General features: G+C 30.5%; 4 protein-coding genes across 7 annotated transcripts in view; 2 read left to right on the forward strand and 2 right to left on the reverse strand.

The window, feature by feature from the left end:
- LOC138937462 (xaa-Pro aminopeptidase 1) overlaps positions 1-2,805 on the forward strand; it is a 31,878-nt gene extending 29,073 nt beyond the window's left edge. The window contains exons 5-12 of the mRNA XM_070303779.1: positions 142-520; positions 796-916; positions 1,049-1,412; positions 1,535-1,768; positions 1,866-2,026; positions 2,159-2,254; positions 2,371-2,602; positions 2,679-2,805. Coding sequence (XP_070159880.1) covers positions 142-520; positions 796-916; positions 1,049-1,412; positions 1,535-1,768; positions 1,866-2,026; positions 2,159-2,254; positions 2,371-2,602; positions 2,679-2,701 — 1,610 coding nt within the window. The 3' untranslated portion in view covers positions 2,702-2,805. The remainder of the gene's footprint in view (positions 1-141; positions 521-795; positions 917-1,048; positions 1,413-1,534; positions 1,769-1,865; positions 2,027-2,158; positions 2,255-2,370; positions 2,603-2,678) is intronic.
- LOC138937467 (protein NDUFAF4 homolog) lies at positions 1,859-4,746 on the reverse strand. Its single transcript, XM_070303786.1, has 6 exons — positions 4,561-4,746; positions 4,202-4,362; positions 3,988-4,079; positions 3,172-3,388; positions 2,933-3,074; positions 1,859-2,649 (listed from the first exon to the last, which is right to left on the reverse strand). Exons 2-6 carry the CDS (start codon positions 4,344-4,346, stop codon positions 2,631-2,633), a joined length of 615 nt encoding a protein of 204 aa, XP_070159887.1. The 5' UTR covers positions 4,347-4,362; positions 4,561-4,746; the 3' UTR covers positions 1,859-2,630.
- A 271-nt stretch (positions 4,747-5,017) lies between these two features.
- On the forward strand, positions 5,018-14,940 carry Vtd (RAD21 cohesin complex component verthandi). Of its 4 annotated transcripts, none has more exons than XM_070303873.1 (14): positions 5,018-5,184; positions 5,579-5,737; positions 5,816-6,045; positions 6,144-6,327; positions 6,664-6,823; positions 6,896-7,088; positions 7,167-7,390; positions 7,462-7,682; positions 7,756-7,938; positions 8,068-8,448; positions 8,625-8,759; positions 8,895-9,050; positions 9,127-9,254; positions 14,475-14,940. In XM_070303873.1, exons 2-13 carry the CDS (start codon positions 5,594-5,596, stop codon positions 9,250-9,252), a joined length of 2,337 nt encoding a protein of 778 aa, XP_070159974.1. In that variant the 5' UTR covers positions 5,018-5,184; positions 5,579-5,593; the 3' UTR covers positions 9,253-9,254; positions 14,475-14,940. The 4 variants fall into 4 exon arrangements, with proteins under 4 accessions (XP_070159974.1, XP_070159975.1, XP_070159976.1 ...); XM_070303874.1 differs by lacking the exon at positions 14,475-14,940 and adding an exon at positions 13,558-13,924; XM_070303875.1 differs by lacking the exon at positions 14,475-14,940 and having other exon boundaries at positions 5,018-5,162; positions 9,127-9,499.
- Cct1 (chaperonin containing TCP1 subunit 1) lies at positions 11,027-14,702 on the reverse strand. Its single transcript, XM_070303876.1, has 10 exons — positions 14,484-14,702; positions 13,833-13,918; positions 13,595-13,723; positions 13,407-13,504; positions 13,087-13,197; positions 12,551-12,956; positions 12,269-12,471; positions 11,880-12,072; positions 11,637-11,800; positions 11,027-11,553 (listed from the first exon to the last, which is right to left on the reverse strand). The coding sequence occupies exons 1-10, from the start codon at positions 14,554-14,556 to the stop codon at positions 11,343-11,345; spliced, it is 1,674 nt and encodes a 557-aa protein (XP_070159977.1). The 5' UTR covers positions 14,557-14,702; the 3' UTR covers positions 11,027-11,342.
- Positions 14,941-15,522: the final 582 nt, after the last annotated feature.

Consider the following 15,522-nt stretch of genomic DNA (forward strand, 5'->3'; position numbering starts at 1 on the left):
ATCTCATTAATTTTATAAAATAAAAATTTTCCCTTTTTATCGAGCTTCGAGATAAACTCTAATATCAATCAATGATCGCACAACAAAGCCTAAAGTGTTGATCTTGTTTCACGCGACTAACGCGATTCTATTCGTGTTCAGCGAATTCATCCATAAGATTGGTCGCAGTCCATAACGACTTGGTGGACTTGATCTGGCAGGTGGGTCGACCTGAATACAATCCGCATGCAGCGTATCCATTGGCGGACCAGTACTCCGGTAAACCATGGCAAGAGAAAATTCGGAGTGTCCGGTTGGAAATGGAATTCTCGTCGGCCGACGCGCTTATCGTTACCGCTCTGGATGAGATAGCATGGCTCTTCAACATCCGCGGCTACGACTTACCATACACGCCCGTCCTAAGAGCCTACGCGATCATCACTCATGGATCCCTGCATCTCTATGCACCGCGACACAAAATCCTGCGATCCGTCGACATACATCTGAAAAGCGACTCCTGCTTCCATGCGGACTGCGTCAAGTGAGTGAAAGATGAAGAGATAGAATTCAAAGTATCATATATCACTGAATGACATAAACTCCAGAAGAATAGATCAAAACACAAATTAAGATCGGTGTCAATTGATCTGAGCTTTGTGTTTTTTAAATCCATTTTTAAGAAAATAAAAAGAACTTCTATTTTTTCTTGATTTGCAATGATATTACGAAATCAATGTTCGATATTTCCAAATCTTAGAAATTAATAATAGCCATATAATAAAAGCAGAAACGTATAACGATTGACTATCATTACAGATTGCACAATTACACAGCCATTTGGTATGATTTAAAGACCATGTCTCAAGCCTGGAACACAGTATGGCTTCCATCGCTTTATGTCTATACGTTGGGTGCGTCCAAAGAAATATACAATTCCGTAAGTATAACTGTGGAAATAATGCAGGGTCATGCGTATATTTTCGATGTTGAAATAAGCATAATACGCGATCAAATTTTGAATCAATAATTTTAAATTCATAAATATACTAAACAGAATTTTTCTTTGCAGATTCCACCAGAAAAGAGATTGGCTAAGCCTTCGCCTGTAATCGATCTACGAGCGGAAAAAAACAAAATTGAAATAGCAGGTATGAGAAGATCTCATCTGAGGGATGCAGTGGCTATGTGCGATTTCTTAGCTTACATGGAAGAACAATATGAATTGGATTCCGAAGGATGGGATGAGATGCAAGTGGCAAGGGTGGCCAATGAATTCCGTTACGAACAAAATAGCAACAGGGGTATTGCTTTCCCGACGATTGCGGGATATGGCTCGCACGCCGCTTTACCGCATTATGAGCCAATTAACTTGACCAATGTTAAAATCGAAACCGCGTCCACACTAGTGGTTGATTCCGGAGGACAATACTTGGGTACAAAATTCTGAGTTTTTTTACTTTGCTTTGCTGGAAATAGCTTTGCTAGTTTGGTCGAGATAAGCTCAAACAACTGCGAGACATAATGTAAAAAAGCATGAAATAAAATTATTTGGCAGATGGTACCACTGACGTGACAAGGACTCTACATTTCGGAGTGCCGACTGACGAGCAGAAAAAAGCCTATACAAGAGTGTTGATCGGTTCGATCGAATTATCATCTTTGATCTTCCCCGACGATCTGACGACAGATCAATTGGACGTTATTGTACGTAGACCATTGTGGAGTACCGGTTACAATTACATGCATGGGACTGGTCACGGAATTGGTCATTTCTCTTCAGTTCACGAATGTTCGTAATCAACAGTTTTCTGTACAATAGTTGTTTCACAAAAATATTAAATATAATTGATGAAAGAGTCATCCTAATGAAACAATACATATTGCAGCGCCTATCCTTATAGCATATAGATGCAAAAATTTAGTAATAGGATGTTCTCTTAAACTGAAACCAGGATTCTTCCTATCAAACGAACCGGGATACTACAAAGAAGGCGATTTTGGAATTCGTTTAGAAAATATACTTGAAGTGATCCCGGCTAGTAAATTGGTAGATCTTAACATATCCTTATCTGTATTATATCCTGTACATTATAAAACAGTGGCAACTTTGTCAATATATTTCATATACTTAATAATACAATTGTGAGTTATTAGTTGCTAATTGTCAATTATGTTTCAGAGTCATAATGGACAAAAATTCCTCAAATTTAGAGACATTACTCTGGTTCCTTATGAACCGAAACTTGTTGACATCAATATGCTAACTCCATTGCATGTAGGTCTTAAGTACATTAATCTAAAACTATAAAATTCATACATTATTACAAGAAACATAAAAAGTAACGATAAAAAGTAAGTGTTCGTTATAATATTAACATGTGTTACACACAGCGACGTTGGTTAAATAATTACAATAAACGTATACGGGAAGAAGTTGGCGCAGAATTGAAAAAAACATTAAAAATGAAAGCATTTTACTGGATGATGGAGAAGACTATGACCATTCCAGAAACAAGTTTAGGTATGCAGGACTTTTTTCCTCATTATTCTCACTCGATGCCGTCTACCACTAGGCAATTCCACGTCTTGGTTGTGATTGTTGCAGTTTATCATATCATAGCAAGTAAGCAATATTCAAATAATTTATACTTTTATATGATTTTATCGATGCTAAAATAATGCATAAATTTTTATTACAGATTGCATAAGAATGTGTAATTAATTTGGAAAGCATATTACTTTTTGAATATTTTAACATGCGTGCGCGCGTGAAACTTTACTATAAAATATACATCATTTCCAATTTATTTGTTGATATATGAATTATATATATATATATATAATATTATATTATATTTAGGAAAAAAAATCACATATATATAAATAATCTTTAATAAATTATTTTTCTATATATAACATTCATATTTTTTCTTTTCTATATATTCATTCATACTTTTTCTTTTCTAGAACATCCCTTTTGTTTTTTTCCTCTAATGCTGTATCAAACATTTCTTGTATTGGATCTTCCAATACTTCTTCACTCTTTGGTATTATAGGTTTGGTTACATAAAGTTTAAAATGTTTCAATAGATCATCTAAAAAGAAAGATAGATGCAAATATAAATTTTATATTAATATATAAGCATTATAAGTTTATTTCAAGTTACTTTTTTAGAAATAAATAATACATACCTACTACTTTCTTATCTATTTTATATTCAGCAGCTATGTTTTTACTGCTATATGTTAAAGGATCGTCTTCATGTTGTGAAAGAAATGTTAAAACCTGCTTCAATGAGCACTTTCCTACAGGAATCGTTGTAGGTTCAAGAAAATTAAATGCATATTCATCTATCATATGCCTATTTTGAGGTAAAAGCCTTGGTTCTCTTGCTGGTTCGATTACTTCCTAAATAATAAATTGCAAAACTTTATATTTGTGCTTGATAACAAATTATTTCCATGACTTTCTTAAAGCTGTGTCCTCACTACAGCTATATCGAATTACGATGTTAAAAAAAAAAAATCATGCAAATTTTGTTTTTTTTTTTGCAAAATACATCAAAATAAATAATTATAAGATCCTTTTTTCCTGAAGAATGGACCTTAGAATTAATCAAGATTTATTATTTATTAATTTACAAATTAAAAAGAGTTTTTGGTGTATTTTACTAATCTATATATTATTGAACACAAATAATTGCATTTTAAAAATTTATTTATTTCAATGTATTTTGCAAGAATAAAACTTATGATTTCTCATTTCTGATATTATATAACTCAATATGGCTCTAGTAAGAATATAGGAGTTTTAATAGTAAAAAAAAAAAAAAAAAAAAAAAAAATTAAAATACTTGTTTATGAAAATTAAAATAAAAATCACTTTGATATCTGAATCTGATGTAAAAATTATGTCAGATAAATATACCTATGCACTCTACTAAATTTATTTTGGCATATTAGGATTTTTTAGAATTCAAGAATACAAATTGAAAATATAGCACATACTTGTGGATCTGTTGATGTTACGAAAACATCTTTTAAGCGTTGATCCAGTCGCACATTCTTTTGATAATGTTCTTTCAGGAAATTTGGATTTACTAAACAAAACGATTATATAATAAACTTAAGAGAGAATATCAAAAAGTGTATATATTTCTAAATTATAAGTTTCAATTACAATATGATAAAAATCAACATTGCGTTGATGATTAAATATTACCTTCGTCTGACAATTTCTTTTGCTTTTCCGTGGATGGATATTGAGGTGCTGGTACAGGCTTCTCTCGAGATATGATTCTTGCCGCACGATTATCGACATTGAACGTGCGAATAGGTCGTGTTAATAAAGAATAAACTTTTCCCATTGTCAAAGTGGCTAATCTAAAATAAGAAATAAATTATTCAATATTATATAAAGTGTGAATACTAATGATGATAAATCATTAATTTATTATAAATCATGACATAAAGTTATTGTTAATTTTATCTGTAATGTACGAGCTATAATCATAAAATTCAGCATAGTTAACGAGATATGTTCAGGCAAAAATTTGAAACACAACATGCAATTAAAATTACATTCTCAATATCCTGTGTATAGGTTAGATATCATATAATATGCAACTGAGATTCTCGGCGAAGAGAGTGAGAGAGAAAAATAAGAATGTGGAGAGGGAGAAGGGATTCTTTCTCTCTCTCTCTTTTGGTGTCGTTCGATGTTTTCAATAATACGCTTTCTTGCGTATACGCTATCTCCGTCTTTTGGAATTGTACGCCTTGCATTAATAAGGGTGCGTTCACAAATCATATCTGATGAGGTAAAATAAAATTTAATTGACCAATCAGGACAAAAGAAGAAAAAATTTCTTTGTCTTGATTGGTCGATCAAACGCTCCGAACCATTTGTAACCTTCTAAAATCGCACGTTTACGAACACACGGATAACGAAAGAAAGATGGATTTCGGAACGTCAGATTAACGGTGAATCGGTGTGTTGCATGTGTTGTGTGTATATGTGCGATCGCGCGTAATCGTGGTCAGTTTGGAGATACGTATCAAGGTGAAAACGTACCGTATGCGCCGATGTTTTGAGAAATTGTCGCAGTCGCGGTTGTTCCTGTTGCAGAATATGTCGCTGTTTCACACGGCCTAACGATCGGACGATATCTCGGTAACACGCTGTACGCATCGTAAACGGAACTGGTATTAGAAATTTGACATTATCTCGTAACCGCCAAAACTGTAGACGGAAACGCCATCTTGTGCATTGATGTTTATATTTTCACGAATTAGGCAACAACTGTTGTTGACTTTTAATGTTGATTTTATGTATCAAATTATATGCCAATTGATAAGCAACACATCAAACTAATATTAAACTTCTTGTCTTCTTATGTCATATCAAATATTATATTACCAATGAGAAATATTTATTAATTCACTGATGTGTTTGGTCTTTAAACTTAGGCAAAATAATATTTATTAAACATGTACATATATATGTAATCTTTTTAAATAACATTTTTCTTTTCTCATATTGAAATTAGAAATGTGATTTTATCAACTCTGTAATTTAGTCCAATCTTTATTGACGCAGCATTAAAGAAGAATCATGTTTTATGCACATTTTGTGTTGGCCAAAAAAGGGCCTTTGGCTCGTATATGGCTGGCTGCTCATTGGGACAAAAAAATAACAAAGGCACATGTGTTTGAAACTAACATAGAAAAATCAGTGGATGGTATATTACAACCAAAAGTAAGTATTATCTTATTATATTGTGAGATTTGTCAAATATCAATGTATCATAAAATTCTTTCTAAAAATTTATAATAGGTTAAAATGGCCTTGAGAACATCCGGTCATTTATTATTGGGAGTCGTACGAATCTACTCAAGAAAAGCCAAATATTTATTGGCTGATTGCAATGAAGCTTTCGTAAAAATTAAAATGGCCTTTAGGCCTGGAATGGTAGATCTACCTGAGGAACATAGAGAGGCGGCTGTAACAGCTATTACTTTGCCAGAAGTATTTCACGATTTTGATACTGCTATGCCTGAACTTAAGTAAGCTAATATTATTAAACTTTTATCTAAAAAATGTATGATGCAGAATATTTTAAAATATTTTACTAATTCTTTTAAATCTTTTATTTTTTTTTCAGAGATGTTGATATTGAAGCTCAATTTAGTTTGAATCAATCTAGAGCAGAGGAAATAACAATGAGGGAAGATTACGGCAGTTTATCTTTGGTTACACATGATCAAGGTTTTGGTGACATGAGTTTTGATGCAGAGCCACCAGAATTACTACGACATGGTAGTGGTATGGAACCTTCATTAGATCAGGTATCTATTATGTTTATTGTTTGTATAATTGTATTTTTCTAAATCACATCAATTATCGTATAATGAGCAAAACTATATATGTGTCATGAATTTTCAAAAATAGTTGTATACTGTATTCTGATAATACAAGCATTAGAAGTAATTAAACATTATACAAAAATCAGCTTATCTAATGATTAAGATTATTTAATCTTTAATATTTATATATATTTTTTAAGTTCTTTAAAAGTTAATCTCAGTTTATATTAAATAATCAAAGAATATATATAATAAATCTTTATTAGATTTTTAAAACAATGTAATTTTAAAATATTAATTGTTTTAATGTAATTATAGAGTCACATGTTATTTAGTGATGGTCCAGGAATAGAAACAGCATTGGAACAAAAAGAAAAAGAACCAGTTGCAGGAACATCTGCTACGACGCAACCTATGGACATAGATACACCTATCAGAGATGATGGTTTTGGTGGTCATCTTGGCCAAGATATCATATGTATGATAAAAACCTTTCATCCTTGTAACACGACTCAACAATAATTTATAATAATTATAACATTTTTTTTAGCGGGAGGCCTTTTTGAAGGTGGTTTATTTGACGAAGCTCCAATGGGTGAGGTACCTGTACCTGAGGTTAGTTCGATAACTGAGCAACAGGAAGCAGGTATAGCTCCTGGAACTGCTGCATCTGTGCATGATGAATCTGATGAAGATATGGGCGATCATTTTGGTGGTCCAGGGTCTCCAATGGGAGGCATGAGGTATTTATTGTTTTAGCCTAATATATAAAATTGATATTGTAATAGTTTGATATTACTGAGAAAACGCGTTATACGTAGCACTGACGGCTCCAGACCGGCTACACCAGCAGCAACTGGAGAAGAAATGGACGGAAGAATAAGCGTCGCCAGTCGACGCTTTACACCAGCTCCACCAGTTATACCAGAGGAACATGCTATTGATAATGTAGAAGAACCGCCACCTTTACAAGATCAAACCACATTGTTACACGACGACGAAGAAAGCTTTGCGTTACCTCCAATCGATGCATCCATTCTAAAAGGTTAATTATTTTTATATTAACATTGATGCACATTTATTGTAACTAACAAAAAAACATTTGTTTTCTTAAAGGTTTCACAAAAACTAAGCGCAAGCGTAAACTCATTGTTGATGAAGTAAAAAATATCTCTGGTGAAGAGATGAAGGCACAGCTATCTGATACTAGTGATATTATCACAACATTGGACTTGGCACCACCTACAAAAAGATTGATGCATTGGAAGGAAACAGGTGGCGTAGAGAAGCTTTTTGCTCTACCAGGAAGTTCTATCCCAGCTCGTGTTTTGTTTAAGGTAATATGATTTTACAATTGTTTGAATATTCCAGTTTAGAATAAAATTTCATTTTAATGTTATATTAAAACAGAATTATCAAAGACATCTAACCAGCAAGTCTTATGATCATGAAGACTTTGGACGACTTGGAGCTGAGGAAGATGGTATGTCTCTAGAGCAAATGAGAGATGCTCCAGAAGTAGAACCATCTTATGAACAAAGTATTCTCAATAAGCGTACTGGACGAAAACGCAAAGCGCCACAAGATGATGAAGTTAGTAGTTTAAATATATATATATATATATATATATATATATATATATAATATTTAAAAAAAACAGTAAATCTGACAAAGAATTTTTACAAAACAGTTAATATTAATGTATAACTTATTAATGTTTAGATAAAACAACCTCCTCAACCACCTCAACCAACCCCAGCGGATGTTAGCCAACCATCGGCGAATGCTGTTGAGGCAGTAGAAATTCCGAGCATAATCGCACAACATAATCTTCCTTTGGAATCATCTATATCGTCCGAAGTACCTTTACCTGAACCATCGGTTTCCGACATAAGTAGCATTGTGCCTTCTAGGGAGTCATCGGTGGTAGCACCACCGACTACTGAAACACCATTGCTCAGTTCTGAAATACCACAAATTGCACCAGCTGAAGTCAACTCAGTACTCGACACACACGAAGAAGCGCAAGTACCACCACAAGAGGAAGCCGTTGCCGCCATAACATCCGATATGCCGCAGATGGAAAATATGGGTTATGACCAAGTAAGTTGACACACTTGTCATGTGACTGAAATGTGTTGAGAATATGCAAGCGTTAAATATGTTTAGTTTTCTTTTGATTATTGTTTTGTATTGCATCGCATTTTCGAACATTTTCTATATACTCTACTTTTCACATTTATATTAAAACAAAAAGTCTTATTTATATTATATAATAGGCACAACCACAAGTTTCATACATGGGCTATGATGAACATCATCCTCCAGCACATACACCTGGTGCAATTTCAGAAAGAGGGCCCGCCACACCATGGAATCATGAAGATTACGAATTTCCGCCATCTGTGGGACCTGTAATTTTTTTTATATTGCAAATACTATTTTTAGATTATGCATTATTTTATTTTTAGATATACATTATTACAGTATTACAGAAAAATATTTACGAAAACAAATATTAATTATTTACGAGATGCTATATTTTTTAGCAAGAGGAGCAACAAATGGATGAAACTTATGAACAATTTGAAGAACGCGTTCTTAACAAAAGAGCAGCGCATATGTATCATGTTATTAAGAGCAAACTGGATACCAAAGATAAATTAACACTATCGGATATGGCATTCAAAAATAATCGCAAACAGGTTGGTGCTTTAAAAAAAGATTCAATATGTTAATCTCTATGCGAATATTGGTAAAATAATAATTCTATTTTTGTAGGTTGCACAGAAGTTTTATACACTATTAGTTTTGAAAAAGTTCCAAGTGTTAGAACTCAATCAAGAATATTCATATGCTGAGATTATAGTCACAAAAGGACCAAAATTCGAAAATCCCGCGTTGTAAAGGTATTTGTCCTCAATTATATGAATATTAGCAAGAAAAAAAAAGATGTTAATATCTCGTCGCACAAAAAATATCAAAAAATAACACATTCACATTTTTCATAAATAAATTTTAAAATATTGAAAGAATTTATTGTGTTTTAAACATAGAATAATTTATAAAAAATGAGAAAATATTTCACTATTTTTTTCTAGATCCCCTATCTTACAAAATTGTATATTGATTGCCCGTTGCTATATGATCATATTAATCACATTGCATTTCTTTTTATCTTTTTCTCTTTATTTCTTTCTTTTTTTTATTTAGATGGATTCTTCTTATTAACCTTGCTAAACTTTTTTGTTCTTTCAAAAATCAATAATGTTTTGTATCATTCATTAATCTAAACAGGGTTAAATAAAATCAGTAAACAATTAAAGAATATTTTACAACATATATATATGTATCATTATTAATGACTTAAGTCTACATTACAAGAAGGTCCAATATCACAGATACACTATTGATATATAGCTTACTAAATTTTGATATAATTATTAATTTTAATGATAAATATTTAATATAATAGGATATTAATACAGTGTGAAATATTTCTAGTTTGTTAATTACAAATTCCAAGAACATTAATTCTCAAGAGAATTTATTTATAGTGCTTATATATATATATACTTATTTGTAATGCAAGCAGTTATTAATGGAAGACATGATTTAACTATTTGTGAATAATAATTTTATGTATTATATTTATATTGTTAGGAAAAAAATATTCTCTATATTTCTGCAAAAATATTTGAGTATACAAAAAAGTAGACATAAAAGATAAACAACACGATTTAATTGTGATACTGTTTTCTGAAAGAAAATACTGAGAGTACTTATAGTATTAAAGAAAATTAATGATTGTTTAATGCTTTAATGATTTATCGTTGTACTTATATATCTATCTTATGAGGAATGTTACAAAAAACAAATCATATATCTTACCAAATAAATTGTTTTATCATTAAAAGTTTGCAATGAAGTCACAAATTTATATTATAAATAAACATACTTAAATCAAGATAAAATACATTGTTAAAATGTAATCATAAAAAATAATTTAAGGTCATCAGTTAACTACCATGATGTAGCAAATATATTATAGATAACATTTGCTCATCAAAAAAATTATGTTAAAAAATTAATATTGTTTATATATAACATTTTTTATAAATGATATTGAATTTTATAAACATACATATCACATAATGACATAATACTTAAAACTGTTATTCCATTATTTTCCATTAATGAACTGTTATACTATATATATTACGTATATATGTAATAATTTATATTAAGTTATACTAAAATATTCTTTTATATATCATCATTTTTCTTTTATATGATATGCTACAAGTGACATCTTTAAGCCTCTAAAATATGCTTACTTTAATATTTAATTATACAATATTCATTCTTTTTTATTATTGCATGTGATCACATTATTTCATTGTAATAAACAAGCATCTTTGGATGGCACATTGATATAATTAGCATAGAAATAAAATATATTATTGATGTATTATATATATATATATATATATATATATATATATATATAAACCATGATTATTATATATTAACTACAACAATTCTGTAAACATATAAATTTATTCATATAAATTAAGGGAATGAAGATTAATAATCTCTTAATTTTTAATAATGAAAATTCAATAATTACAAAATTAAAGTTTTGTTCAGATATCTTTATTCTGTGTTAATGCAATCAATTAAGTACAGCGTCATAGTATGAAAAAGCTTTATTTTTTATTTTTAAATAGCAGCTTCTTATGCACATACAAAAGTTGATATATGTGCAATATATGTATATGAATGGTAAAGCGTAAATATTTGTTTCAATAACACGTTCTTTACTATAGACGTATGACAGTGCATCATATAATAGCGAACATGTTAAATTACAATTTGTATTCTTTTATTATATTGCGTGACATTCATATGTGCAGTGAAGACTTACAATCTTTTATGTTTTTTTATTTTTGTATAAACGCATCATATTTAATGTAACAGATAAATGCACTTTAATATTAATCTTCCAATTCGCCGGCTTCCATAGCATCTTGATAAGATTTCGTTTTCGAACGCTCGGGATCTAATTTAATCATATCATCGATTCGAAGAATGGTTATAGCTGCTTCAGTGGCGAATTTCAAAGATTTTATTTTTGAAATTGCTGGTTCTAACACACCAGCTTTTTTGTTATCTCTTATACTTCCTACAAGTAAATCAAGACCCACCCTGCAAGAAAAGATGTGTGTGAATAATTCATTTTAATTACATCATGGCAATTATAAAAATTAGAAAAATCATGAAGCTGTTACCATTTCAGATCGACAAGATCAGGTTTTGTTATACTGGAATTATGATATGCTCGGAGTTTGGCAACAAGATCAGTCGCATCTTGTGCTGCGTTTACAGCTAATGTTTTTGGTATAATTAATAAAGATCGTGCAAATTCCGCTATAGCCAATTGTTCTCGAGAACTCTGTAATTTAAAAGGATTGTAAATATCTTAATGCAAAAAAGAGATACTGATAGAAAATATGTAGATAATCCAATAATACCAATGATGTTGCAAAGTTTTCTAGATATATGGACAGCGCAGCCTCCACACAACCTCCTCCCGCAACGACGCTTTTGCTTTCTAAAACTCTCTTAACGACACATAATGCATCATGTATAGAACGTTCCATTTCATCGCAATAGTAATCATTTGGTCCACGTAAAATAATAGAACTTGCTGTACGTGCCTTCGGACTGAAAGTTAAAAGAAAAGATTTTTTTTTTTCCCCACTATGATAATTGCGTGATACAAAAAGAGCTCCTGCCATAGAAAATATATTTCACCAGATATATATGTATGTGACAGAAATAGTGTGTTCTTAACACTGGAATGTGCTTCACTGAATCAATTTAGTTATTAATATGTTTTGATTAGAGTTACAAGACATACCCTTTGATAAGAATAAGCTCGTCGTCGCATATCATTTCTTGCACTACTTCAGCAGCTTCTCCTAAGAAACTGGCATCAAAACTTTCCTCTCCTTCCATATTGGTCAATGAAGTCAGAAAATGTGCACCTGTAGCTTTAGCAATTCTTTTCATATCTGCTTTCTTACATCTACGCACTGCCATAGCCTTAGCTTCCACAAAATACTGTGAACAGTAAGAATCAAGATTAATATATTGTGCTTATATTACTAGAAAAACCACCATCTTAAACGTGCGATTATACCTTTAAGCATAAATCGTCGATACCACCAGACAAAAGAATGACATTAGTTCCAGCAGCAAGAATCTTTTGAATACGTTCCTTGGTAATATCAGCTTCACGTTGACGAACGGCTTCGAGTTTCTCGGGATCTGTAATAAGTACTTCAATGCCCAACTTCATCTTTGCCTTCTGCAATGAGAAGTCTAGGCATGCGATCTTTGCATTTGTTATTTTCTTCGGCATTGCTTGAGAAGCGACAGTGCAATTTAAAGCATATCCTTGAACCAAAACCGATTCCCGAACACTTTTTCCATGAGCTTTCAGAACATTGACTGCTTTAACAGGATACAGAGAGCCTCCCTTGCCATCGCTGATTTTTATCGCATTAATGGCGTCGACTACCATGTTACCGAAAAAATTAGCATCACTAATTATATCCATAATCATGGAAAATATTTTAAACGATTGTGGTATATACTAAATATTAAGAACAGATTGTGTGCGCCAAAAAGAAATATATATATATATATATATATTGAATAACATTTAAAGGATACGCTCCAATAATTTTGCTGGACATAGATGTTTTTGCAATATTAATTAAGCAATCCCTTCCGAGTTCATCCACACTAACAGTTAAATGTTCCTGAATGTATTTGCATGCTTCTCTGAAATTAATTTCATATGGAAATTATATTAGCTAAAATTTATCTCTTTCTTTCTCATTTTTTGACTATGTGATACATATTTCTTTGTTAATTTATTCAACTTACTCAATTTAATTACTTAAAAAAGTTATTTGATAGTGAAAATAGAATTATTTTTTGAATCAAATAAACCATTAATTTTTTGAATAAATAAATCATTAAATTCTTACTTGCAGGCAAGCCTGTAACCACTAATGACAGAGGTTGGGTGAATCTTTTGCTTCACAAGCTCGTCTGCATTTTTTAAAAGCTCAGCTGCTATTATTACCTAATTAATAAAAAATATAATTATTGCATTAAAATAGCCTATTTTCATTTTAGATTTTATTGAATATGTAAATATAAACATATTACTTACAACTGAAGTAGTACCATCCCCAACCTCCTCGTCTTGTAATTGAGCCAATTCAACTAATACTCGCGCAGCTGGGTGCTCGACTTCTAACAAACGTAAGATAGTTGCACCATCATTGGTAACAGTGACATCCTGAAAATGTTATATAACTTGAATTATGGCATATATATAATATCTTGTTTTTTATAAATATTTATTTGATATACTACAAAAGTAGAGAAAAGCTAAATAATACACATACGCCAATATCATCGACTAGCATTTTATCCAAACCAACTGGACCTAATGAACTTTTAACTATATTAGCAACAGCAGAGGCAGCCATAACTGAAAGAAATATAAATAATATATTTATTTTACACATTTATATAAATTGTTAAATATAACAGTATAATTGCATATAATTCAAAAATTATATTAAAATAATATATCTACGATGTACTTTTTAAATAAGATTAATTATCATCAAAGTATATGTACAATATTTGTATACATGGTATATATTTTGATACAATCTCTATCTTGAATCTTAAATTGATTTACATTTTTAAAGAATAGTATTTTTAAATCAACTAGCAAAATTTGCTATATATATATACAATCAGACATAGTTTAACAAATGTGATTAATTTTGATAGGAAATCAGTAAATATATGTAATATTAAATATTTATTCTATATTTTGTGTTAAGCAATCATTTATTCCATAGATTATCAAACATTTCGTGTATGATCTTACATTACGTATAAAACATAATAGTAATTAATATATGGCTTGTAATATTCGCAATTTCAATTCTAGCAATTACCAAAAGTAACACATGAAATTTATTTCGAAGTTTCGAGACGTGATATAACCAAACTCCATGGATTTTCATTTTCAGCATCCTTACCATTTTGTGTTCGCACCGGCGCCCCTGATTGTCGGATGCCTCCAACGACTAAAGGACTCGCTACCGTTGACATTGTACAGAAATCGCTGATTTACTTCGAACAAGTATATATACGAGACAGTTTTACAATACTCAAATTCGCGTTATTCGTAATAACAAAGGAAAGACAGGAGAAACCGGAAAGAAACTAAAAGCCGCATGCAACAACGGCGTACAACGACGAATAATGATAATGATAATAAGAGCCTCTTTTCTTATTTCCTTTTACGGTCAAGTGCGGCAGCGATTGTTATTGGTCACACTGTTTTGTTTCCAAATGTGATTGGCAACGAATTGGACCAAAAAATAGCGCGCATCGATGTCCAGTCACTAGTCATGAATATAAAACAAGAGGTTAGAATTATAATTATGAATATATTTCGTTTCAATAATTTATTAGTTAATTGCAAGTAGTAGATTTTAGATTTCACAAATTTCACTTGAATAGAAATGGAGATTCGTGCGTGAAATTTTATTATGTTAAACTCAATTTAAAATTCTTTTGAAATTATCAGAGATAATTTCTATGAATTTTTTATTTTATTATTATGTTTTTCTAATTATAACATATATTATTTATATTTTTTTATTTCATTCAAATTTGATTTTTTTATTTGAAAATTGCTATTGCTATAATTTCACAAGTTTATACCACTCATGTAAACACACACAAAAAAGTAACAAATTTATGCAAATATCATTTATGTATTCACAAAGAAATAAAATGTTTTTTTTTTTTTCTATATAAATATAGCATGAAAAATGAACTCTGTTTACACCAGTTTCAATTCTTATTTTATATGTATTCTTAATAATGTTATGTGCGTATATATATAACAGTATATTTATATATATATATTTTTTATAATAAAACTAATGAGAGAAAAATGTAAGGAGAAGTAGCACATTCCTGTTGTTGCACATACAAGTATAGTTTTTAATTTTTAATTATATTTAGTTTATATATATATATATATAAAAACATGTTTTTCTATATATT

This window comes from Polyergus mexicanus, unplaced genomic scaffold, assembly GCF_030449975.1.
Source record: "Polyergus mexicanus isolate NDT 795.1 unplaced genomic scaffold, iyPolMexi1.0 SCAF_11, whole genome shotgun sequence".
In the NCBI taxonomy this organism is placed as follows: domain Eukaryota; kingdom Metazoa; phylum Arthropoda; class Insecta; order Hymenoptera; family Formicidae; genus Polyergus; species Polyergus mexicanus.